This window comes from Ursus americanus, chromosome 22 (genome assembly GCF_024610735.1).
Source record: "Ursus americanus isolate L20-20 chromosome 22, mUrsAme1.1.p, whole genome shotgun sequence".
Taxonomy (NCBI): Eukaryota; Metazoa; Chordata; class Mammalia; order Carnivora; family Ursidae; genus Ursus; species Ursus americanus.
The window spans coordinates 39,710,018-39,737,949 of record NC_142148.1 but is presented as its reverse complement, the minus strand read 5'-3'; the positions used below and the strand labels follow the sequence as shown (position 1 = coordinate 39,737,949).

At 38.4% G+C, this 27,932-nt stretch overlaps 1 protein-coding gene across 2 annotated transcripts in view; it reads right to left on the bottom strand.

Moving 5' to 3' along the window:
* The window catches only part of MACROD2 (mono-ADP ribosylhydrolase 2), a 1,878,458-nt gene that overhangs the window by 57,725 nt on the left and 1,792,801 nt on the right, over positions 1–27,932 (bottom strand). For both annotated transcript variants that reach the window (XM_087853758.1, XM_045805705.2), the window contains exons 14-16: positions 15,538–15,615; positions 1,106–1,180; positions 746–838 (exon numbers count right to left, since the gene is read on the bottom strand). In XM_087853758.1, coding sequence (XP_087709884.1) covers positions 746–838; positions 1,106–1,180; positions 15,538–15,615 — 246 coding nt within the window. The remainder of the gene's footprint in view (positions 1–745; positions 839–1,105; positions 1,181–15,537; positions 15,616–27,932) is intronic.

The window sequence follows — 27,932 nt, the reverse complement described above, 5'->3', positions numbered from 1 at the left end:
TCTTTTAAGAGATTGCTTTATATTTTAAAATGCAACTCATCAAGTTCTTCAATAAATACTAAATTGCTTTGATAATAGTTTTTTCATATAGATATTTTCAAAGGATGCCTGTCTTTACTCCAATATATTGGCTTGATGCCCCAAACACTGCTTTAAAATTTACAAAGTGTTCATTCCTCCTATGTCTTCAGAAATCATTATAATGCTCACTTGTTTTTTTAACAGTATTCGATATTACTGCCTCCTAATATTAGTGGACAAAGCGTGCAATTTAGAAGGTTCATATAATCTGTATATTTTACATAAATTGCTTCCTTAATCACTACCATATGAAGGACAACAGAAGGAAATCAATACAGAGAGGCTTATCTTTGTGTTTTAAAGCCAGCTCAGACTTTCTAAGACTCTTATCCATCTAGGTCCACCTAGTCCATAATTTCGATTCCTTATAGGCTTTCTCAATACTATAATTTTTGTATTTCATGATTTTTAAATTAAATTAAATTGAAACAAATAATAAAAAACATCTTCAAACTACTTGAAAGGACAAAAAGACTGTTACAAGTATCTTCTTTTGCTGCTTCTAGACTTTATTCTACTCTCGCTAGTAGGTTCAGGATGAAAGAAATGCTCATTTTCCCTCTTTGCAGATGGCTACTGCAGGAGGGTAACTGATGGTTGCATTCTAGGCGGGAATCCAAGGCAACTCTGTATTCTTGATGGGTTAATTTAAGAGCAGTCCTACCTCTTTCGCCTTCTTTGTCTTCTTGGTCATCTGCTAGCGGGATCACTTCTGGTTGTTCCACAGTCGTGGCACCTTCTTGGTTTGGTAAAAGCTCTGAACAGAATGAGACAGAAGGATACTCAGGGATGTTTTCATTGGCATCATGGAGAAAACACACTGACTAAAGCAGGGAAAGTTAAAGTTCTTTTCTTCTTCCCCTCCAAGTTTTAAGAAGCATACAGAACAGAACATTATTGCCATTCTCTGGCAATCATTGCCTAAAACACACACGCACACCACTCACAAACACCAGGATAGACAGAAGTCATGGTTCACGGTTTCATCTCATTCTCAGATAACAAGGCATTCTGGTTTCAATACCTTCTGTTTCCATATATGAGCCCTGGGAGTCTGCCTCAATTTTCATTTCATTCTTCATTGAATCATGCTCTTGTCCTGTTAAGAACAGTGATTGAAAAATAAAAGAAATGAGACACGCATGACCGTAGGTTTATCCCTGTTTTGAAAAAGCAAAACATTCAGAACCCATGTTTCGACCATGCATGCATGGAGAGGCAGAGAATGGTTTCGAACCACAGTGGGCACTTTTGCAAATCATCAAATTTACGTCAATTACTTTATGAGAAATAGCCAGGTAATTAGGCAAAAACCTCTTCTTTGAACCGACTGGTGTAATTGGTGTTTAGCTCATCAATGAACTGAACATTGATGGACACAACCTGGAAGTTTTGAAAAAATTTTTTTTTAAAGATTTTATTTATTTATTCGACAGAGAGAGAGAGAGCCAGCAAGAGAGGGAACACAAGCAGGGGGAGTGGGAGAGGAAGAAGCAGGCTCATAGAGGAAGAGCCTGATGTGGGGCTCGATCCCAGAACTCCGGGATCACGCCCTGAGCCGAAGGCAGACGCTTAACCGCTGTGCCACCCAGGCGCCCCTGGAAGTTTTGAAATTTTAAATAATTCCTGGGCTGTATGGGTTATTTACGCTTAATTTCCCTTAAAGATGTATAAATTTCCTGTATTGAGGATTCCTAGAAAATTAAAACACTAGTATTCTCATTCTCCCATTAAAAGAGCATGAAGAATTAAGTAATGTGAGCACGCAGGGACTGGGTCACCTAACAGCTCAACCATTCTGTTAAGACAACTACTAAATATAGCAAAGGTCAGGAGAGAATTCAACTCTTGATTACTCCAAGGCTGATTATCTAGTAATGGTCTCTCTTCCACACCCCCTGGCTTCTCCCCCTCCCCTCCCCTGTAGAGTTTCGAATATTTAAGTGCTCATTAAGAGAGGAAATTGAAATCTGTCCATTTGCTTCATTTTAATGAAAGGTTTTATGCTGAGAGTATATATTTCTTTAAGCTGAGAATATTTAACTGTTGAATTAAAAAAAAAAAAATCCAGAGCTAGAATTGGTTATAGGCATGAAGGAGATACAGAGGGGCTTGGGTCCTGCTGGGCACATTCCTGTGGTAGACTGCATTATTGTTTCAACTGGTCCCTACTTCTTCCTGAAGAGGATTCAATTCCATGTGTGTGACCACGTGACCTGCAGGGGCCCCTGTGGGACCAGTGTTTGTTCCCACCTCACTGACACCAGGCCTATTAGCGTGACTTGGTTTACAAAATGGCAGAGCAACACACATGATGTGTACTACATTTAAGCAGAAGCTTCAAGATCTGTTGCATGCTTCCACCATCTTTCTTGCTCCTAAGAGAGTGTGCTCCTTCAGTCTACATCCTGGAATGAAAGCATGTGGAGAAGAACCAAGCAGAGATACAACACACCTTGGTTGTTGTAAGCCAATGGGACTTTTAGGATTGTTACTCCAGCAAAGCTAACTGGTACAACCCTTCATCTTTATAGAGTTTCCTCTTTAATGCAACTTCTTAAGCTGCCCACTCTGTGGCTTCCCCTTAGTTCATTCTCTGCTAGCATGACTCCCAAAAGAGGTTTTTTTGACATCATTCCTCTTGAGCTCAATTTTAATCAAAAGGATATGATAAAACAATTACAACAGAGGCATATTTATCAGTCTGATCATTGAAGATTAATTTCTGAAGCTGTCTTTGATGACTTTCTGTCATCACTCCTAAAATTCAATGAAATACCATGTCTTGATGATTCTGCAAAATGTTTCTCTTTTCCCACTTTTCACTTCCCCTTCCCCTTTCCTCATTTAAAGATATATTGTCTCTCTCGGATCTCTCTCGGATTTTCTTCTCCCGTAGTCTATCCTGTGAATTGCTAGCAGAAATACCTTTTAAAACGTGGATTTGATCAAGATGTTTCCCCCGCTGATAAACCCCATTCACCTCCATTCTACTCCATTGCTACTTAAACTATGGTCTCGGGCAAGCAACCCTGGAATTTTAAAAATACTGGAGTTCAGGCTGCATCTCAGACCTAGAGTCAGACTATGCATTTTTTTTTTTTTTGCCTTGGATGCCTTTTATTTATTTATTTTTATTTATTGATTTATTATGTTACGTTAGTCACCATACAGTACATCCTTAGTTTTTGATGTAGTGTTCCATGATTCATTGTTTGCATATAACACCCAGTGCTCCGTGCAATATGTGCCCTCCTTAATACCCATCACCGGCCTATCCCATTCCCCTCCCGCCTCCCCTCTGAAGCGCTCAGTTTGTTTCCCAGAGTCCTTAGTCTCTCATGGTTCATTCCCCCTTCTCTTTACCCCCCTTCATTCTTCCCTTCCTTCCCCTACTGATCTCCCTGCTATTTCTTATGTTCCATAAATGAGTGAAACCATATGATAATTGTCTTTCTCTGCTTGACTTATTTCACATAGCATAATCTCCTCCAGTCCCGTCCATGTTGCTGCAAATGTTGGGTAATCGTTCTTTCTGATGGCTGAGTAATATTCCATCATATATATGGACCACATCTTCTTTATCCATTCGTCTGTTGAAGGGCATCTTGGCTCCTTCCACAATTTGGCTATTGTGGACAATGCTGCTATGAACATTGGGGTGCATATGGCCCTTCTCTTCACTACATCCGTATCTTTGGGGTAAATACACAGTAGTGCAATTGTTGAGTCATAGGGTAGCTTTATTTTTAACTTTTTGAGGGACCTCCACACTGTTTTCCAAACTGGCTGTACCAACTTGCATTCCCACCAACCATGTAAGAGGGTTCCCCTTTCTCCACATCCTCTCCAAAGCCTTTTAACAATATTTCTAGGTGATCTGTATGTGCATTAAAGCTTGAGAAGCATTGGTCTACAGGATATATGTGCATCTGCAAATTATTTATCCTATAAAAACTGCCAGACTTGGCCCAGACACTTCACATACATTATCTTTAATTACCACATTAGCCCTGAAAGTAAGTACTGTGATCCCCATTCTGCTTTCAAAAATTTCAACTGGGTTTATCTCACTACAAATCCTTTCTTCCTTTTTGTTTTGCTTGAAAATGTCTTTATTTTGCTTTTAATTTTTAAATTGAGGTATATCTTGCTTATACTAAAACACACAAGTCGTAAGTATATAGCTTGCAAATTTTCACATACACATACATGTTATGTCCCTGTGCGATCGCCACCCAGAACAGGAACATTTTTAGCACCAGTGGCTCCCTCTGTTGGTACCAGTGGATACCCCATAATAGGTAAAAGGTAATAATTTTGTCTGTTTTTGAAATTTGTAAAAACAGAACATGTGCTATATGCTCTCCTGTGGTTTGCTTTTTCACATGTTCTCTGTGAGATTAATCACAGTTGTGTATATGTCCAGGGTTTATTCTTTTTCATGGGTGTATACTATTCCACTCTCCAAATCTATTATGTCCTATGGCTGTTGCATTGTTTTCAGTTTGGGGCTATTATAAAGAACACTGCTAAAACCATTCTTGTGCATGTCTTTTGGTGCATATATGTATTCATATCACTTGGGTATAAACTCAGGAGTGATATTGCTAAGGAATAGGCAAGATACAACGTTTGGCTTCACTAAATCCTGAAAAACAGCATTCAGAAGAGTGTGTTCCACTTTATACTCCCACCAGAAATGTATGAGAAGTCCATGTGTGCCCTTTATCCTTTAGACAATGTCATGATACTACTAGTCACAAAATTCTTTAATATGGAGAAGAAAGCTGTGCAAAATCTTTTCCCCCAAAACCTATTTTTTTCACCTTTGGGTACCATATAAAGTGATGATAGCACCACCCTATGGGCCACTTATTCAACAGTGTATTGTGTGCTACTAAATGGCAGATATGTCAGCTGCTGGGAGTAGATCTTAAGCAAAATAGATACAATACTTGTCCTCAAATTGCACAGTTGCAAGGAAAAGGCACTAAACGTGCATAAAGTTCTTTCTAGTAAGATGTGAAACAGAGTTCCAAATTTATGAAAAAACTCACTTTTAGCAGATTTTTAGATCACAGGAAACTGAGAGGGATAACAAGTATACTGGATAACAAAATCAACACTGAAGAACTCGTAAATAGACTAAATGAAACAAGAAGAAAGTTGACAAGGATAAATGTTAAATTCTAAAATCAAGTTTATAAATTCAACTTCAAGGAATGAGATAGGAGGAAATAAATCCTATTTCTGACAAAACTAGAGCTAAAGGTTTTGCATTCCACATTTACCCTAGATAAATCCTGGATGGATACCAGAATGGCTGGATGGAGAGAAGGATTATAGCACATGGAGAGTGAAGGGTAGGGATGCCTGGATGGCTCAGCTGGTTAAGCATCTGCCCTCAGCCCAGGTCATGATCCCAGCGTCCTGGGATTGAGTTCTGCATCAGGTTCCTTGCTTAGCAGGGAGCCTGCTTCTCCCTCTGCTTGCTGCTTCCCCTGCTTGTGCTTTCTCTCTCTCTCTCTGAAAAATAAGTAATTAAAATCTAAAAAAAAAAAAAAAAAAAAAAAAAAAAAAAAAAAAGTGAAGGGGATTTCTCCATTTATTTCCTGGCAATAATCTTGCTTTGATAACTAGCTACTCAAGCAAACAGGAGGCTTAAAAATGAAATATAATAAAAGAGGGGAACTATAGTAAGGGAAAAATATTTTCGTAGAAGATATATTCAGAAAAACAAAAACACACACAGTGTTTTTGTGTTTGCAATGAACTCTAAGAACTGATGAATAAGGAAATGAAAAGATGGATTAAATGAAGAGGAAATTGTCTGAGACAATCAGAAAAATCTATAAGTCTAAAAACACAATGACAATATAAACATAGCGACGGATGTCATGAAAGAGAATAAACACTAGTCATAAATTAATGTTTTAGAAATCAAACTTTTGAATTAAAATTCACTGAGAAGGCAAAAGTTAGGGAGCAAAATAAAACACGAAAAGATGATAGATGCAGAGAACAGAAAATAGCAATAGAATTTCTAATTTAAGGAGCTGTATTTTTTTGTGATAGCAAGCATTAAAACATATTATGAGGTTTTCAAAGATTGTAGAACATAGACTATGATTTCATTTTTGTAACTATGTACTCATCACATGTGCCCTTATACATATTTAATTTGGGGGGACAAAAACTGGAAGGCTTTATCTCATATGTTAACACTGATTATCTTTGAATGGTAGGTGGGATTGTAATGTACAGGATTTTTATTTTGCAACCCTGCATTTTATAATTTACAACAAATGCATATTGTATAATTTAATAATTATAATAAAACAATTTAGAAAACAGAGAAAAAGGCTTTCAGTGATATCGTAGAAGAAAAATTTGTAACTAAAAGGTGTTTGTGTCCAGCTAAATCCAGTTATTTTTGCTCAAGGTCTATTCTACTTGAACACACACACACACACACACACACACACACACACACACAAACACTTGAGAAATTCAGCTGTTGAGTAGCTCTTTTTTCTTGAATATTCCTCTTTTTTGTCTTTTGGCCAGATCATCTACCTTTCCATTCTATTTCCCAACCTACTCGCCATTTTCTAAACACATTATTTTTTGCCTTTGTGTCCATTTAACATGTGTTCTCACTGGTTGAAATATTCCTAACTTTCCTCCTTTCCCCCTTATCTTTCAGAACTAAGTCATCAATTTACCTCTTTATAACTTCCTCTGAATCACTAGGCAGCATCAATCATTTTCACCTTTTTGCTTATTGAGTTCCTTTGCTCAGTTATCTATTTATTATTTGTCTTATTACAACTATATTATAGTTGTATCTGTTTGTCTGTCTTACTAGGCTATGAGCATCGTGAACACAAAAACTGTGCTTTATTCATATTTCCCCTTCCAGCACCTACTAATAAGGAGTGATCAATAAATGTCTATTTGATTGGCTGCCCATTATAGTACTCATCAATGTCTGCAAATAATAATTAGGGACTGTAACTTACTTTCTATTGCATCCTTTAGCAACAAGGTAAGTGCCTTAGGCTGCTAAGCACTCTGTAGACTGTATTTATTGCAAAGTACCCTGAAAGAAGAACTTGAAGCTTTAGGCAAATCACAAACTCTGTGGGCTTCAGGTTCCTTATCTATTTATTTTTAAGGCTGTAGAACTAGATAATATCTTAGATTCCCTCTGTCTTTGGCATTATATGAGGATCTGTCTCCTGGTGGAGTTTCTAGTTACCAGCAATGTTTGTTTATTGGGTGGATGACATTGAGAGAGGACATTCACTGTTTGAGTGAGCCTCATTCTCTATCACTGTTGAGATGGGGAACCAACCACCCACCAACTCCTGGGTGACTGCTGGGACCCTAGACTTGTCATCTGCAGTCTGGCTTTGTCTGCACAATGAAGGCAAAGAGTAGAACATTCAGAAAATAGAAGCAGCCATTCTGTATTCCTGTGTGTCCCCAGTCTCAGTGCCCCATTTGATAAATCTTCAGAGGAATTCAATCAGGGCTAGGAAGACCACGATTCAACAGGGCCTGGGGCCCCTGCTGGTAAGGGGGGACTTCCTGAGGTGGTAGTCTAAGGCTCATGATGAATACTGGAGATTTTCTCTTTGACTCCTAAGGCCTGGCACTTCACTTTGGGGATGGGAGGGCATTGCAAAATTCTTGTGGAGTATCTCTCCCCCCTTGCCTTTTCACTTGCCCCCACTCTTGATCTGTTTCAACCTGTGTGCTTTATACATTTTGACAATCTTTTCTTGAAATAGAAATACATATATTTTCTTCTTTCTATTTTTTCTGAAATAAAGTCAGTAAAAATTGGGGAAAGAAATGAGGTGCACAGCTTTGAAATCCAAGAATAATCATATTTGCGCACTCCTGAGCCAAGGCAGGACTGGGCATCTTACACAAAGAGGAGGTACGTGTGTGAGCTCCTTGCCCACCACCCAGGCCTGCTGTGTGTTAATGATGACTCCAGGGGTCTCCAGCCCTTCTGCCTTTCTCTGCAGTGCACTCAGACATTCCACATTCCATCTTGCTTTCTTGACCCCATGGGGGCAAGCTTTATGTTTGCCTCTCCACATTCAGTCTAGTTGAATTCCACCCACTGTCCTCTGCCCTAATCCCTCCTGGCAGAGGACACAAAGGAACATAAAGGGTCCCACAGTTTATATATATATTTTTATACAGTGAACTCAATCATCCATGCTGATGGGAGGGGACTATTAGAACAGATAATCCAAAAATCCATTCACTTTTCTTTAGAAATAGATCATTTGATTATTTCTTGGAGCCCTGGTAATTAAGTTTGGCTCAAGCTAATGCTTTAAATAATTTGCATAAAAATTGGTCTGGGGCCATCAGTCTGGAGCTAAACATTTCTAGAGGATAAACCTAAATGCACTCTGTAAATGGAACGGTTTTGAACAATAGTAACAAAAGTATAGTTTTATTGTTTGCACATTATTATATGCTCAACTCCATAAGAACAAAGACTTTGTTTCTTTGATGCTTATCTTAAAGACAATGGAAATTGTGTCCTTTTGTTAAACTTAAACCTTGATTGCTGCTAATATTCAAAATTTTATGTTTGCCATATCTCAAAATAACCCCAGTTTAAAAGCAAAAAATAAACCTACATTAGTGTGAGTTTGATTATCTTCTGGACACCCTTCATTTTTTTTCCTGGGGCCGAAAAACTTACTACCTAATGTAAATTATTTCTAAAATTATTTTTTCTTGCAGTAACAAGAATTTTAGTTTCCTTCTAGAAACACTGAAAAATACATGTAAGTATTGAGAATTATGAATAACTTTATAACTATAATTTATGGCTATAATAATTTTATAACTGCTACTGTTAATGTTGTAAACTGCTATCTTTCTCGTGTGTACATATCTATGTAGATACACATTTGTAAATGCATACAAATATATGTATCTGTATATATATGTGTGTGTGTGAGTCTTTGTGTATGTGGCTCAATACACATACACACACACACACGGAAATATATAAATATATCTTGGGATCAAAATGAATTTACACTTTGATTCTTGCTTTTTTAGTTCATATTTTTATAAGCATCTTACACTGTCATTAAAATTTCTTCAGAAGTTTTATTTTTAAAAGACAAAATTTTGGATGTCTCTTTTTTTCTTTTTCCCATTAAACTTAGTATTGCAATGAAGATTTTTGTAAATACATGTCTCCCTACTCTTGGTGGGTGTTACTTTAAGACAAATTCCTAAAGCACAATTCTTGGATAAAAGCACGAACACTTAACTTTTTATTAGATTTTGTTGAAATTGCTGATGAGGAGATTATGTCTTTTGGTCTCCTACCGATGCTATGTGAGCATGACTGGATACCCTACTCCCACCCGTGCTGTGTATTATCAGTCCTACTTAAACTTATCTGATATGCAAAAGGAGAAGACACTGAAATCATGTTTTATTTGCATTTCTTTAAGAAACAGAGATATAGGTCATCTCTTCATATTTATGACTGTATTTCTTCTTTTCAAAAAGATTTTATTTATTTATTTGTCAGAGAGGGAGAGAGGAGAAGCAGGCTCCCTGCTGAGCAAAGAGCCCAATGCAGGACTTGATCCTAGGACCCTGGGATCATGACCTGAGTTGAAGGCAGACAATTAACCAACTGAGCCACCCAGGCATCCGGATTTTTCTTTTGCAAATGATAATTGAGTCCTTTGTCCATTTTCCTCTTATTTTTTTTTCCTTATTGATTTATGAGGTCTTTTTCTTCTTTAAGAAAATTGATTCTTTGTCATTTAGTCTGCGGGTACTTTTCCCTGTAGTTTTTCTTAGAATTTGATTATAATCTTTATCAAGTCAAAATGTGTGCATTCAGATTTAGCCATTTCTCTCTTTTATGACATATATTGACACATGCACACACATATTGCAGATATATATATATATATATACGTATGCCTTTTTATAACATATGTATACAATCATGTGTTTCTGCGTTTTTACTACAATTAAAAAAACAGTTCTTATTTCAAAATTTAAAAAAAATCGTGCTTTTGTTCTTTTAGCCTGGTATTTTTAGTTTCATTTTTACATTTCATCTTTGCTCCTCCCATAATTTAAGTTGGTGTAAGGAATGAGGTTGGGATTCAGGTTATTTTTCCAAATGGCCAACCAGTTGTCTTAATGCCATTTATGGAGTCATCCGTTTTTGAAATGTCAGCCTGAAGATGTGCTAAATCCCAGATCTACTTTGGTCCAAGTCTAAACTCTTTTATTCTGTTTCACTGATTGACTTGCCTATTCCTACAGTAGGACTATACTGTTAATCACATTTTTCAAAGATTCCACATTATTTTAAGTCTATTTATTCTGTCATCAATTGAAAATATGATATCTGTGAATTCCCCATTGAGTTTCCAATTGGATTTTATTCATATTGTATCATCTGGCACATAAAAACCCATCATTATTATATTAAATTAGGAATTTAAATTTTTATTGATATAAAATGACCAATTCTTTCTTGCTTAAGACTTTTTGCTAGAATTCTAACTGGATAGATTTTAAAGTAGTTTCTCATGTTTTCTTCTGATGTTCATTTCCCAAATATACCTATCCTGACTTTATATTTTTAATTTTAATTTAATTAGTTAATTAATTTTAAAGATTTTATTTATTTATTTGACAGAGAGACAGTGAGCACAAGTAGGGGGAGCAACAGGCAGAGGGAGAAGCAGCCGGGGCCCAATGTGGGGCTTGATCCCAGGCTCCTGGGATCATGACCTGATTGGAAGGCAGATGCTTAACCGACTGAGCCACCCAGGCACCCCCTGACTTTATATTTTTTAAACCTTTACTATTTTTAAAAAATTAATTCAACCCAACTGGCTTTTACACTTACTAACTTAACCTAAATACATTTCCTGTCATAACTACTTGCCCGTGTTTCTGTTGTTTGATATATTGTGCTTTTGTTACACTGCTACTTATTTTTTTTTATTATTTGCATTATTGAATATACTCATGTGTGGTATGAAACATACCATGAAGTTGAGAGAGTAAGATCTCTTCCTTTAATTCTATTGTGATTTAATCCTATTTGTGATTATCATTAAATCTTTCAAAGGTATTCTTAGCCCTGACTTATATTGTCAGAATCTATACATCTATACAGAGCAGCATTTTTCGTTTTTGACTGCCTTTATTGAAATCAGCATTTTGTGCGTCCCTCCCTGCTCCCCACCATAATCTTCGCTTTGTAAACTCTGACATTGATACTTCCTTCCTTTTCTCTCCCTCCTTTTCTCCCTTTCTTCCTTCCTCTTTTAATGATTCTCTGAAAATGCAACCAAATATAGGAAAGTGCACAAACAATATAGAAAATTCAGTAAAATAACCAAACGCAAATAGAGAAACTATATATCCTTACAGTTATAGAAACTAGATATCCATCCAGTCCAGAAGCCCAGCTCATGGACCAATCAGAACCTTCTCCCTGATCACCAAAATTTAATCAGCACCCTAACTCAGAGTAATCACTACCTAGATTTTCTTTATCATTTCCCCAACTCACGCATGTTTTTCTAAATAGTATTGTTATCTTTTCCTGCTTTTCGAACTTGATATAAATGAGACTGTACAATATATATGCTTCTGTACCTTCTTCAATTTAATGTTGGGCTTGTAAGGATCATCCGTGTTTGAGCCTGTAATTTTAGTTTGTAGTTTCCAATGAGACTTCTGCTTCCTCTTTATATCTATTCCTCTGTATGCACCTTGTGATTGTTTTTGAAATTTTTCTGTTTATCACTGGTGTTGAGCAAGCTGATGATGATGTGCTTAGTTATAATTTCATTTATGTTTCCTGTGCTTCAGGGTCATAGAACTTCTTGGGTATTTGGGTTCACAGTTTTCATCAAAGTTTTGAAAATTTTCAATTATTTTTACTTCAAATATTTTTTCTGTCTCCCCTTCCCATGCTTTGCCTTCAGAGATTTCAATTTATGTATATTGGACTTGGAATTACCTTTAACATTCTTCCATAGCTCACGGATGAGCTTTTCATTGTTTTCAATCATTGATTCTCTCTGTGTTTCCATTTGGATAGTTGCTATTGCCCCATCTTCAAATTCACCAATTTTTCTTCTGCAGTGACTAATCTGCCATTATTCCCATCAAGTGTAATTTTCATCTCAGACATGCAGTTTTTCATCTCTAGAAATTCAATTTGGGTCATTTTATATCTTTAATGTCTCTAATTAATGTGGACAATCTCTCTTTTAGCTCTCAGAAAATATGAATACAATTATAAGTTTTAACATGGCCTTTCATATTAATTACACTATCTGTACCATTTCTGAATTGATTTATATTAAAGGATTACTCTTCTCTTTTGGTCATACTTTTCTGCTGCTTGTCAAGAATTGGTATCACCAGTATTCATTTAGACTTACTGAATAATTACCATTTACCTTGCTTTTAGTTCTTTTCTTTCATCTTTGTCCTTCTACTCGAAGAACAGCAAAATTCTCTGTTGGTGAACTTCTGTTTTCTTTTCTTTCTTTGGCCTGAAATATCCTTGATTAACTTTTACTCTTGAAACACACATTTTCCTTGAGTTTAGAATTCTTGGTGGCAGCTATTCTGTTTACTGTCTTATTATTTCCATTGTATCTATTAAAAGTCAGCTATCAGTCTAACTGTTTATGCTTTTTAGAAGTTCTGTTTATCTTTGATTTTCAGTAGTTGTACAATGACGGGCCTACTTGTGGATTTATCTTGCTTGGAGTTCAAAGGGCTTTTGGAACATGTGGCCTGATATCCTTCATCGGTGTAGGCCATTTCTCAGCATAATTTCCTGAAATATTGTTTCTGCCCAATTCCCTCTCTCCTTTCTGTCTGGGATTCCAATTATATTTGTGATAGACTTATCATTTTATCCTCTATCTTTGTTCCCTTTCTTTAGTGTTTGTCATCCTTTTTTTTTTTTTCTCTCTACTATTTTTATTTTGGGTATATTCTTCTGACCTAACTTCCAGAGTGCAAATTCTCTTTTATCTGTGCCTAATATGCAGTCAAATCATGAATCTGTTCTTTGAATTCTTCATTTCAGTTATGGTGTCTTTCACTTCTAGATTTCTTTCTTTCTTTCTTTCTTTCTTTCTTTCTTTCTTTCTTTCTTTCTTTCTTTCTTTCTTTCCTTTTCTCTTTTCTTTTCTTTTCTTTCCTTTTCTTCCTTTTTTAAAAAAGATTTTATTTATTTATTTGAGAGAGACAGAGCATGAGTTGGGAGGGAGGGGCAGAGGGAGAGGGAGAAGCAGATTCCTTGCTGAGCAGGGAACCTGACTCAGGGCTTGATCCTAGGACCCTGGGATCATGACCTGAGCCAAAGGCAGATGCTTAACTGACTGAGCCACCCAGGTGCCCCTTTCTTTTCTTTTTCTTTTGTGTTGTTTTGTTTTGAATTTCCAGTTCTCAGCTAAATTTTGCAATCTTGTCTTATCCCCCTATAATGGTCAGCAAAATTATTTTATACTTTATAACTCTAGTATTTTCAGCCCAAATGGCCTGTTTCTCTTGACTGTTTTTTATGTTACCTTGTTTCATTTTTTTCTGGCTATTTTTCTGTATGTGTGTGCTGGACATGCTGGCAATTATGTTTAAAAACTTGTTTTTGTAAATGGTTCGAAACCTACAACACTCTTTTTTAATCTAGTAAATGTTTTACATTTGTTTTTCTCAGGTGCCAGTAGGGACTAGCAATCTGTGTTGATCTTAATTTAATTTGAGGATTGAGATGATTCAAAGCTGGGCAGCAGTCTTTCAGAAAACTGGTCTCCTGCTGGTTCATTCTTTCTGCTAGGATACATATCTTTAGGCTTTCAACACAAAAACCAGGGGGTTTACCATGGTCCCTTGCCCTTTGTAGCAATGGGACTCCAGATACCTTTCGTAGAATCAGCAAATGACTTAAGATAAAAACAACTTCAAGTTCTGAATTCACATCTCTGGATATCTGTTTTCTCCCAGAACCTAGCCTGACAGTTCTTCACTACCTTGGTAGGTCTCTGATGCCTTTAAACAGACTCCATAATTTTTTGGTTTTGTTTTTGGTGTAGTTTTTCTACTTATCTTCAAGGAGAGTAATGGTCAAAGTTATTTAGACTTTCATTCCTGAAAGCATTAGTCTCCCCTTTATCTTTCTCATTTTATTTATTTATTTATTTTTTTTTTTAAAAGATTTTATTTATTTATTTGACAGAGAGAGACAGCCAGCGAGAGAGGGAACACAAGCAGGGGGAGTGGGAGAGGAAGAAGCAGGCTCCTAGCAGAGGAGCCTGATGTGGGGCTTGATCCCATAACGCCGGGATCACGCCCTGAGCCGAAGGCAGACGCTTAACCGCTGTGCCACCCAGGCGCCCCTATCTTTCTCATTTTAAAACAACATATACTATAATTTTCAAAGATAAAAGCAAACATTTAATTAAGATATTCTGATACTAATTTTGAAGCAATTATTTCAACATTTTCATACATTTAATGAGTCTCTTATCACATACTCCTTTCCAAGTGTGCCTTTCTCAGTCTTGACTTTTTCCTTCCCTTCTATATTTATTGTTTTTGCACAGGATTTCTGTTAATTTATTCAGAAAGGATACTTGGGTGGCATGTTTTCTTAATCTATGTATTCCTGAGAAAATATTACTCCTGACTTCATGCATGAGTAATAACTTCACTAAATATAGAAACTGTGTCCTTTAGAGCCATGGAAATGTTACTCCATTTCATCTAGTATTTAAAACTGTGGAAGAGAAAAGGAAGCTAAGGCTAATCCGATTTTGGTGATTTTGTTTGTTACTTGATTTTTACTTTCCTATATGCTTGATAAGCCTTTCTTTATCACCGATCTTCAGAAATTCCATGAGGCTTTGTAGGTTTCTGTTCCTATTTGAGTTTTCAGTACCTTCGTCTATAAATATGTGTACTCTTGTGTTTTGGATGGAGGAATTGGTTCACATTAGGAAAACTATTTTTCTAACGATTGTTTCATTTCTGTTTGTTCTAGTCTCTCTTCTTGGTATTCCAAGGATATGTCGATTTAGTCACCTAGCTCTATTGTCTATATGCCACATTTCTCTCATTGTTATCATAACTTCATTTCTGTAGTTGCAAACTCAATGCCTGTAGAGTTTAGGCAGGTAACAAAAATAAATAAAGTCAGCCTGGCACAAAAATAGTGAGTGATGAGGATTGTGGAGAGCAAATTCCCCTTCTAAACTTGTCAGCGACCAATCACTTGATATGCATAGCTAATAAAATATGACCAGATTCCATTTTTTTTCCCAGAAAAACTAACATCCGTTTCTTTAAAGTGTAATGGTTCTCAGCAGAAAAAAACAAATACAAAAGGACCTCACAGCTTACCATTAGGACGATCTTGGTCACACACAGAATGATCTGTCACCTCACTGTCTTTTGTAATGTTGTCGTCCTTTGCAGAATCTGCCACAACAAACAAGCAAAACCTCTAGTCAGCATTTTTAATGGGAAACAAAGCAGCTTCCAGCATTGTCATGATATATATATATATCTTTGGGGGCATGGAATTTATTATTTTTTAAAAATACCCTTAAATACTTAAATATTTTCATCAATAAATAAGCTATTCCTAAAGTACTGCAGAAAAGGTCTTGTACAAAGTTTACAAAGGTAAGGATGATAGAAATTTGGTTGGGTCATCTTTTTGCAGCAAAGAAAAAATATAAGCAGGCTTTATGCATTAGTGAAAGTCTTTGGGGGAATTGTGCAAAAGGATATGAAAGGAAGGCAAAATAGAGGAGATTAAAGGAATATCAATTTTAATGTTCTTAATGCTTCCATTACTGCAATTGTTCATATATGGGAGCCTTGAGTCCTTGAAAAAGCCAGATGTAGAGCTTTGAAATCCAGCTGTAATTAAGTTCATCTTCCTGCGGAACACTACCAGAAGAACAATAGCAAAGGGGAATGCAAACCTTCTGTTCTGTGCGATTTCATCCTCTCCCTCGTATGGCACATTTAAATGCGAAATCAGCATAAGTTCATGTTTTTTTTGTTATACGATATACTTACAGGAAATAACATGGCCAAGTAGGTTTCAATGACTATGGACTCTTGCAAGACTACACAGGATTCCTTGTTGGATGTTCGAGGCCCCTCTGTAGGCTCTTTAGAAAGCCATTGTAAAGAGCACATGGGTGGATCAGTGGGAAGACAGAGAATGGGCCTTTCTTTCATTCCAAAAGTATTTATTAAGGGCCAACTCTATGGCAGACGCTTCTTGAGGTTGGGGAGTCAAAAGAAATTGACTCTGCCCTCATAGAGGTTACAATCTACGGGATATTTTTCATGCAGCTAAAAGACCGGTAATCTAAAGATATCTAAAAGCCACGAGCTAATCTTGTGTGCATATGGCCATGGAATAAACCGGGGATGGCAGACTAAGACCCCTATTACTTACGAGTGGGTTCTCTACCGAGTTTGCGTGGCTCCACTGAGTTGTAACTCTGATCAGAACTGAATCAGACAGAGTCTCAAATTATTTTTTCTTTCTTTGTTTCCTTATTCCTTTTCCCTCTCTCCCTCCCCACACTAGGAGATCGTTTTAAACAATGCAGTTTGGAGTATTATGAGAATGTTTGTTTCTTGAAGCTGCCACAAGCAACATTTGATGGACAAGTGAGAAACCTGGGTAGTTAATATATGATTCAAATTTAATAACCAGTGAAGCAAGTATACACCCAAAGTGTATGATTTTAATTAACTGCAAATAATTCCCCCAAGGCAAATGTTTAATTATCTGCATAGCTTCTTATTTCTTTCTGAGACTGACAATAAGTTTCAAAGTCCAAATTTGGAAACAAAACTGAGCATAGACACATTTTCCAAACTGTTCTCTCACTCTAGTCAAATTGTTTTAGACCAGTTCCCATTAAAACATGCCTTTTTAATTTTGGCTCTAACATGTGGATTAAAAGAAAAACAAACCTTGAATACATTTTTCCACATTAACACTGAAAGTGAACAATGATTTTAAAAAGGAACTCTATGAATCAAGCTAAATTTTAATTTTGAAAATTTTACTTATTTATAGAAAATGGCATCTTTTGATATGTAGGCTTGGGCAGTACTCATTTCTCTCAACATTAAAGTTTTAAGATTATCCAAGATTTTGCATGTAGTTAAGATGTGTTTGTTTACACTCAACAATAATTCATTATGCTTTATAATTTACATAAACATTATGTTTCATGCATCAAATATTACATAAGAAATGTCTTTTAAAAAGTGACTTACATTGAGTTTATGGGCTTATGGTCTAATGATTTACATGAGATGGGTGAAAGAATTTGAAAAATTAATCTCTGGACTGTCACCAAAATCTGTCTCTCTAGCAAATGAATTGACCCTTCAGTTTCAATTTCCGTGGAGAGTTGTTTTAACATTGCTAAGGTGCCTTCTGATCTTATGTGCTCTAATGTGTACATAATATGTTTCACTGAATCCAAGACACCATCAATTATTATTTTCACTATTATTTTGTATAGGCAGGGGAAAAAATGCTACCAAATGCGCTGTAACACACTATTAATTTAAGAATGCGTCCTAATTTTAGAAATAAAATATATAAAAGACTATATATCCTAGAAATACAATGTTTGAGTATACTCCATGTGGACACGAATACACGTCTTGATGGGATGGCAAGGATTTCCTATCAACCTGACCCATCACCAAACCCACACGTTACTTTGTTTTGTATTTGAAATAGTTCCACCTTCACACACAGCAATAAAACAGGATAAAAGGTGTAAGCTCATGACAGCATCTACACACGACTACATGGCTATGGGATTGTTTACACTGAAGTTTCTCTTTTCAAAGGGCTCTTTGAATTCCTAGGCACATGAACTTTGGCAAGACTGGATATGGTCCTGAATGTTTTAAATCATAGATCTTTTTTTTAAAAAAGATTTTATTTTTTATTTATTCGACAGAGATAGAGACAGCCAGCGAGAGAGGGAATACAAGCAGGGGGAGTGGGAGAGGAAGAAGCAGTCTCCCAGCGGAGGAGCCTGATGTGGGGCTCGATCCCAGAACGCTGGGATCACGCCCTGAGCCAAAGGCAGATGCTTAACGACTGCGCCACCCAGGCGCCCCTAAATCATAGATCTTATTATGTTAGACTTAGTTGCGGGTTTGAAATGACAGTGGAGCTTTTCCAACTAGGAGGTAAAGGAAGTTGCACTGTATATGTACACAAAGTCATTATTCATAATAAGAAAGAAAGAAAACATACCGAGTATCTAAAGCCACCAAAAGAGCTTATTATTTCTAGGGAAGTTCTATAAACCACTGTGAAAAATGTAGTTGTATATACGCAATTCTTGCAGCACCTTGGATTCATAGTTTATTTAATTCTAAAAATTATCATTTGGTAATGTTCAAAAAATGTGGAGTTATCACCTAATTCTGAGATTCAGCCAATGTTAGTTTAATAGCAGAGCACTGGAATTAACTTTATACGTAGCTTGTGACTTTCAAAATCTTTAAGGTGAATGTTCTATTAGAAAATTTTTTCAAATGCAAATATGAAGCCCAATGTTCCAGCCAAAGCTCTAAAGATAGATTATCTTTTAAGATTAGCAAGAATAAAAAAGAAATACCTCCCTACATGAAAAAAAATTCGTCATTTAGGAAGTTGAAAAAGTTTAAAAGAATAGTGAAAATTTTAAAAAACATAAAACAGAAATTCTAAAAAGCAGGTCATTTTTAATGTAGTCAATTACACATGTCTATACAGAATAGTACATGTCAAGATTGACAATGTGATGACAAGTGATGAAACTACTGCATTTTTAATAAACATCTAAACTGTAAATCGAAATAAGTGCTATCCCTTTTGAAAATGTCCCCTCAACAAAAGTTCTTAACCTTAATTAAGAACTTAGTTCTTGGAGTGCCTGGGTGGTGCAGTCGGTAAGCATCTGCCTTTGGCTCAGGGCGTGATCCTGGTGTTCTGGGATCGAGCCCCACATCGGGCTCCTCTGCTAGGAGCCTGCTTCTTCCTCTCCCACTCCCCCTGCTTGTGTTCCCTCTCTCGCTGGCTGTCTCTGTCAAATAAACAAAATAAAATCTTAAAAAAAAAAAAAAAGAACTTAGTTCTTAACTCTTGAATATACTCTAGAGGTATAAATCGATATGCAAAACGTGTACATAGATTGTCGTGTTCACTTTCTTAGAAGGAGATCGCTTCCGTCTTATTTTCACAGGGACCCATGACCCTGACAAGATTAAAAGTAACTAGAGAAATTGATACGTTAATGCCAGGGACACTGCCGTTTTACAAAAGGTTCTTAGGATAGTAATTGACAGTCAGCTACAGAATTTGATGCCCGCTCCATGAATTCATCCATGCCAGCACTTCTTGAATTCTTAAGGTAGATTTGACTTGAGGAAGTTACCAAAAACATATACAGATGGGTTTAACAAAAGAAGAGGACAATCCAGCTGGTAAACAACATTTGGCACCAAAATTTGAAATGACTGTAAAGTATAAGATCGAATGGATGATTAACTGTCTTTGAAAACATTTTCAAGTCGAGAGATGTACAAAATCTGTCCGGGAAGACAGGTAATCCCTGACTGCTATTTAGAGTTGCGGTAGGAGGTCATTTTGGTGTAAAAGTTCCAAGGGGTCTGGACAAAATAAATGCTATATACAAACTCCTATGCCTGAAATATTTGCTTTGTAGCGTGTAAACATTCCTACGTGAGTCTGCTGGAGTTCCTCTGATTCTTGGAAACTGATTGGATTATACCAAGCAAAACATTTATCCTGGCCTGCTCATTTGAATCGCTGGTTTATTATGTGAAGCAATTAGGATAAAGTAGGTTTTCCTCCATCTGAACAGTGTGTTTATCCACAATAAACTAGCGTCTCCACAGCCGATTATGGTCTCATCGAAGCTTTGCGGTGACTATTCCTCTATAGGAAAAATGTATCCTGCAATACATTCCCAGGGTATTCAGATGCCAATGATCTCAACTATGCTCGGTCCCAGTGCAGCCGGACATGCAAGGCTGATCTATATTTACCTGAAAAGTAACCAGGTCCGTAGGACAGGACAGTGCCCTGAGTATTGGGAGGCCAGACTGAGCTATGGTGGGTCATTTGTCTTCATTATGCAATCATTAACCCCCATTAAAAGGGGGCCGATTATTCCCAGAGTTATGGAATGCGGGTACTACCAGTCTCTGAGGCAGGGCTGGGAAAACTACCATCATGTACCACTAACTTTATTTTTATTAGAAAACACACCCCAGATGCCAAACAGTAACTCGTGTAAACCAGCTAATTCCAACCTTGGAGGTGTTATTTTGCTGCGGGTTGTTGTTGAAAATACAAGCAAATAAGAAGATCAATCATGACGGAGGGACACTGGCTTGGGGTTGTGATTCTAGATTTACGACGACAAGCTTGGTAACTCTAGGAAAACCCATTCACCTTACGTGATCTCAGCTTCTACACCTAGGAACTGGGGGTGTTGAGCCAGCTAATCTAAGTACCTTTCGAGGCTAATCTGCTGATTTGTTCAAATCATCTCTTTGTTCTGACAGCACTTCTCTGTAAACGTTCAGGCTTCCCTCATTATCTGCCTACCTGAGTTGGGCTCTCTTCACTCTGAGATTTTTACTGTCTATTAATAAAATAAAGGTTAATGGTGGGGGAAGTAGCGCCGTGTGACATTGATGCCACACAGGCCATCATTAACTCTGTGACTCGACGGAGAATCATCACAACGTCTAATAGAACAGCTGGATATGGAGCCAGGCTGGACCATGATGGAAAAAGAAATGCTTAATTACCCTTTTCCATCAAGTTAATTTTTCCCCCTTGGCAATGTAAACAAAGGCAAATCTGCTCTTGTTTCCAGGTTGTCTGGGACCTGCTATCCTTGACCTCCGTCCTTCCGATTCCTTTCTGATCTTGCCTCCGTCTCTCTGGCTAAGCCTTGCACAGCAGGATTTCTTGACATCCTTTTTTTTTTTTTTTTTTTTTTAAATCTGACCGAACCACAGGCATGAAAAGTAGCTATGGTTCTAGGTAGAAACTGACTTGGAATTCTATTAAAATGTTCGTCTATAAATCACGGAGTATTTTATTTATGCTTTTAATTCAATCTGATACCAGAAAGTCTTTGAGAGAACATTCCCTGTAGGAGAAATGATGAGGGCTTTCTGGACCCTAACTCTGGGCAGAGTCACAGACTGGCCACTGCTTCTCAGTTATTTTATTTTGTGGAGAAGCTGAGGCAGTAGACATGGTCTATCTCCAGATTCATAAATGCTTCAACTTCTGGGCACAGGTTCTTTTTAGCCCGATGCTTGGGGAGTGTGGCTGGGATGCCAGGGACCCAACACTACTGAGAGCCATAGGGATTTCCTATATTCCTAATGGACTGAGTCAAAACTCACCCTGTTGGAGCAGTCTTTTCTCAAGTCTTTCTTCCCAAGTGATGTAAAAGCATGTGTTTAGAGACTAAGATAAGCACTTGGACCTTTTGTGGGAATTACACACTTTATGCGAACTTCAAAGACCTGGATGATTTCTCCTTAGCACCTATTTGCTCCTTCTATCTAGAAGGATCCACAAACCCATCCAAAAGAAAATGGATGTGCTTACTTTTTTCAGTTATTTTTTTCTTCAATGTTCCACTGTGCTATTGAGTGCAGTTCTATAATAGGAATGGCTGCAGAGTGGTTCACTCTGTGGGTCTATCACAAGCTATTTTTACCATTGTGTCTATTATTGGACGTTCAAATTAATCCAATTTCCTGCCATTCTAAATAACCCTATGTTGTTGTGATATTGGGTGCCCCAATGCTGGATTCACTTCACTACTTTCTCTTACCTCTTCCCAGCCCACTCCTACCTCTGAGGTCTCCAGCGTTTAGATCTCTCTATAGCTAAGCCTTACAGTAGACAATGCCCCACCAATATCCCCCGGGCTACAACTGAGATCGCAGCAAATGGTTCCAGGAGATGGGCTCCTTTCTGAGACTCTGACTGAGGGCATTTTTCCTTGGATGAACTAGAAGGACCCAGCAGCTAATGCCCAACTAGAGACTCCCCAAGGGATTCAGGAGATACAACCTGCTTCCTCACCTCTCTGGGAGACAATTCTGAATGTGCTCTATACTTCTTAGAGAGATAGAGCCCCAGCTCCCCTCGTCTGAGAATTTTGCTTTTGGAGACTCCAAACCGAGACAGCCAAGTTAGCCACTAACCTGTCTTCTGCGACAGCAGCAAAAATGTGGATGTCTGCCTTATTCTGATTTATAGCCCTCTTGTGCCTCCTTTAATTAGGGAATGTCGGGGAAAGTGTCTGCCACCTGATTAGGGAAAGATGGTTGCCATGTTTGGCACCATGCAATCCTAAAAGGTGGGCTACAGGTGACTGGTGAGGGATTGGCTCTGGGCAGTCATCTGTGGGTTGGCCGACAGACCTTACGGTGGGCTGATAGGACAGCAGAGAATTAATATTAGATTATGCTGAGAGGAATCCATTCGTCTCTTAGGAATCCATTAGTCTTGGAGCTTTTGATGGTAAAACAGATGAAGTTTCAAAGCCTAGAGGGGTTTAAAGACAGAGATTCATTGAAAGAGGAGGGAGGAAACACAAGCTCCTGATGGGGTAGAACAAAGAAGGATAATGAGTCACTTGGTGGCTTTAGAAGAGTAGAAAGAGCCAAAGAAAGTAGTAAGTTTTGGATGCTCCTTGAGCGGACAGGTGTTTGAGGAGTTGCCGAGTCTCCAGAGGAAATGCTTGAGCTGCTGTTGCTTCCAGATGACCCAGTTCTTGGGGCTGCTGCGGTGGTTTCCTTCCTCGCTGACTCTCCTCCCAACAGCAGTGACCCCGGTGTGTGTGGCTTCTGCAGAGCTTGTGAGAGCCGGACTTCACCTCCTTTGTAGTTCTCGCAAGTTCATTATCTAATTTTAATGTGTACGGAAGCTTCAACCATTTCTAAAGTGCCTTTTACAAACACGACTTTTAGAAGTACGGCATTCTTTTAGATTCATTTTTTAAACCGCTCACCTTTTTAGGCATTTCAAATGTACAGCACCCTCATGAACCTTGTACACAGATTGAAAAATACTGAACCAAGAAACTTAGAGAAAGTTAAAGAGGGGAACAGCCTGGTCCTGCAGAATAAGACAAGTTCAGTCAATTTCATTTTCCGATATGTCCCTGGTGGGGGAAAAATCAGGTGACATCCGGTATTACAGGAAATGGGGTGTACAGAGGCATTTGTATGATGAAGGCAATGTTTTGCCTCATCAACTGAGAAAAATGTGTTAAGACAAAATACTGCAAAATGTGATTTTATGAGGATCTTGGGAAGTATACTAAGAATTAACCCAAAGTGTTCTTTTTTATTTCCAGGAAGAAGTAATAATAAAATAATTTACTTTAATCCACTACTGTTTTACACTAGATTTAACTATGAGTTCTAGAAATCATTTTAATAGATTTTTCTAATGTAACGACCGACTGTATTAGTCTGCTTGGGCTGTCATAACAAAACACCATAGACTGAGCGGCCTAAACAACAGAAATGTGTTTGTTCATGGCTAGACGTCCAAGATCAAGGTGCTGGCTGATTTCGTCTCAGATGGGGGCGCTCTCCCTGCTTTGCAGCGGGCTGCCTTCTTGCTGTGTCCTCACATGGATCAGTGTGTGTGCAAATGTTAATTCAGAGACTGAGATCTCTTTCTTCCTCTTCTTAACAGGCCACTAATCCCATCATGAGGGTTCCACCCCACTCTAAACACAATTACCCCCCAAAGATCCCATCTCCAAATACCATCGGACGGGGGGTTGGGGCTCCACATAGGACATTTGTGTTTGGGGAGGACAAAGGCATTCCCTCCATAACACTGACATGTGCATGTCTGTGTTACTTTTTTTTTTTAAGGATTTTATTTTTAATTAGTCTCTACACCCAACGTGGAGCTCGAACCTACAACCCCAAGATCAAGAGTCGTATGCCCCACTGACTAAGCCAGTCAGGGGCCCTTAATTTTTGAATGTGAGCTATTCAAGTTGGTATCCCTGCTGCACCTTAGAACAAAGTCTCAACAGGGATGTGCAAATGGAATCTTCCCTAAATGTAAGGTTTCCTTTCCCCATCTCAACTCTCCGGAGCTCATTTTCATTGATCCTTCAACTGTATCAAGGAGTCACTGTTTGGATCACTTGGATAAAGTCGTGATAAGAGAATCTGGGATGACATCTAAAACAGGAACTGGCATTGGACTCGGCTCATCAGAATGGACATACCCACTGGGGCAGGGTCCTCGAGCCTGCTGGGGGGTCCCGGATGACGGGATGGTAGTGAGGTCTAGTTGCAAAGAGGGGAGTCAAGTCACCGTTTGCCAAACACCACGGAAATATTTTGGCATTTTAAAGGTATTTGCAGCAGTCATAGAGTGTACTGGCAGACCATCAGTTCTGCTTATTACAGTACAGAACTAGAGTGATAAGTTTCTAAAAAAGATAGACCAGTTTAATAACCAACAGTCATATTGGTGGGAAAAAATGAGGAGTAGCTTTATTGTTATAGACTAAAAGACCTACAATGTAAGGATTGAATAATCCTCCAACACACGTCTGTGGTCACATCCTGTTCGGTGACCTGCTGCTACCTGTTACCTGATAAAGCACCACTACGAAAGCAGCGCCATCTTGAGGTTAGTCCTAGGTCTGTCTGGAACACTGCATCACTTCCCCTGCCCCTCTGCTAGGCCCACACTCTCCTACTCTTCCCTACATCACTGGTGAGGAAAACACATCTGATCGGGGTGACCGAGTCAGTAGCTGAAGCTGATGGCCTGATGGCTGTCTGTGTCATGAGATGTAAGGGGACCCCTGTTCCAAAATAATAGTTCTGTCACTCATTGTTCCCACAGAAGCATGGCATTCTTTTGGGACTTGAAACTTTTTTCTTTGGGGACTTTAAAAAATGCAGATCTTCTTGGAAGGATCCTGCTTGAGGCCAGTTTGCTGTAATGACTTAATAATCAGATGGGTCTGGGGGCGCCAGGGTGGCTCAGTCGGTTAAGCGTCTGACTCTTGTTTATGGCTCAGGTCATGATCTCAGGGTCATGAGATCGAGGCCCCTGTGGGGCTCCGCGCTCAGCAGGGAGTCTGCTTGAGAATCTTTCCCTTTGCCCCTCCCCCAAATAAATATATACATCTCTAAAAAAATAATCAAAAGGGTCTGATGCAGGCAGAGAAAAGGATGACACTGAGCAGAACCAGCAGTGGGGGAAGGACCTTCATGGAGCGGAGAATGCAGGAGACCCTCAGGGCGCGCTTATGTTTATCCCCTGGCTCAGATGAGTGAAAGCCATTTCTAGTACTGAACACTTCCCAAAAAGGGGTGTTCATGATTTTTGAGGAAAAAAAAAAAACCCTGGAATTCTCAATTTTTCATTGAAGATAAATAAAGATACATAAAGAAAAGTGCAAATTTCAAGAAGTATACAGCTTGATGGAGTATCACAAATTGAACACCCTTGTACAACCAGCACGAGCTCAAGAAACACCACATACGGGGTGTCCTGGCAGGTCTGCTCATCCCCCCTTTCAGCCACCCCCTCTCCCCTCCAAAAATCACCACTCGGACTTCTGACAGCATCAGCTGTCCCTGTTTTCAGACTTTATATACATGGAATGGTACACAATCCATGCTCTTCTCTGTTTGGTTTCATTCGCCCGACATTACGTGGGTGAAATTTATTCATATGGTTGCTTGGGAAAGTGAATTTTAATTGCGCTATGAGGGCTGGCCAAGTCAATAGATCCTGCGGTGAATCTTATTGAAAGAGTGAAAATAATGTTTTCTTTTTTTCTCTTCTCAAACATTCAAACATCAAACCTTCACTGCTTCCCCATATTTTGCCTTTAACTTACTATTTCCTTATGATCGTGGTTCTTAAGTATTAGCGTGCCCTGGGATCCCCCGGAGGGATTTTTAACACACAGGCTGCTGGGTCCCTCTCCTAGAGCATCTGATGGTATAGGTCCGAGGTGAGGCCTGAGAGATTGCATTTCTAGAACATCCCAGGTGATGCTGATCCTGCCACTCCAGGGACCACTCTTCAAGAACCACCACTAAAATTATTGAATTTGTGAACCGAAGCCCCATCTGTGTGCATTTCTCTTCTGTATCTAAGTCAACTTGCATTTAGAGTAGGATTTTTAAAATAAGTATCCTCATATGGACTGCCCACAGATTTTCCATTGCAGGGAGAGCAAGCACCTTATGCGTGGTGAGGAAGGACACAGCTCCAAGAGGGGCTGAATCTGTGAGATCCGTACCAACATGTGAGGCTGGGAGAGCCATTTCAGAGCATCTCCTCGTCCACAGTGGATACACCTGATCTTACTGCTGCAAGCCTGAACCTCCTTGCAGCTGCCCACACACCCAGAAAAAACAAAACAAAACAAAACAAAACAAAACAAAACAAAACAAAACAAAACAAACCCTGCCCAAGTGTCAAGAAAGGCCCAGGTCATATCACTGCTGCTTGTATCAAATCCTGCAGGCAAGAATTCCTAAAGAATCAAGCTTCAAGACTACGTGATAAACCATCACTACAGCATATTTCCTCTCAAGCTAATTCTACATCCTGTCCAACACACGTGGCCAGTGGGTCCTCGCCACGTGGCAAGTCTGAATGACCTGTTTTGTAAGTGCAAAATATGAAGACTGAGGACCAAAAAAAAAAAAAAAAAAAAAAAGAATGTAAAATATATCATCAATAACTTTTATATCAACTTTATGATGAAACTGTTATATTTTGGATATAGTTGTTAAATAAAATATATTATTTTTAAGTGCTTTTTAAAAATATTTTATTTCTTTATTTGAAAGAGACAGTGTGCATGAGCGGGGGAGGGGGGCAGAGGGAGAGGGACAAGCCGACTCCCGCCTGAACAGAGAGCCCATACTGGGACTCGATCCTAGCACCCTGGGATGCACCCTGGGATGGTGACCTGCACTGAAGGCAGATGCTTAACCAACTGAGCCTCCCAGATGCCCCAATAAAATATATTATTAAAACAATTTTCACCTCTTTCTTTTTCATTCCTTAATGTGGCTATTAGAAAATTCCAAATTATATATGTGGCTCTCATTTGTGGCTCATATTTATCTCTATGGGACAGCGCTGTTCTGGAGAACTTAGTATTAGCTTGAGTTAGACAAATAATTAAAGACATGTTTATTTGAAGGCTGGAGTTATGAAGATGGAAAATTGCATCTTGCCAAGGGATGGTCCATCACAAACTAGAAAATCTGATTGGGCTTATAGAGAAGCACCTGTAAATGCTAGTACGGAAAGCTGAGGAGAAGCGTCTAATTAGGTATAATCAGAGAGGATGTTCTGAGAAGGAATTAGAGGAAGAAAGAGAATGATAAATTTGTAACAACCACCACACTGAAAAACTATTTATACCCCAACAATATTTAATAGTTGAAAATTTTTGCTTTATACTGATTTGACCCAAACTTCTTAGTCTGGCATTCAGGGTTCTAATTTAGCAACTAATTAATGAGTGGATGGATGGATCCATCATAAAGCCAAGCGGATCTATTCATCGTACCTGAGATAGGTTGTCTGATGTCCTACTTCCAACCTTTCATGGATCTCTCAATGAGAATAGCTTTTCTTCTACTTTATCACCTTTGTGCATCTTTCAGATCCCAGC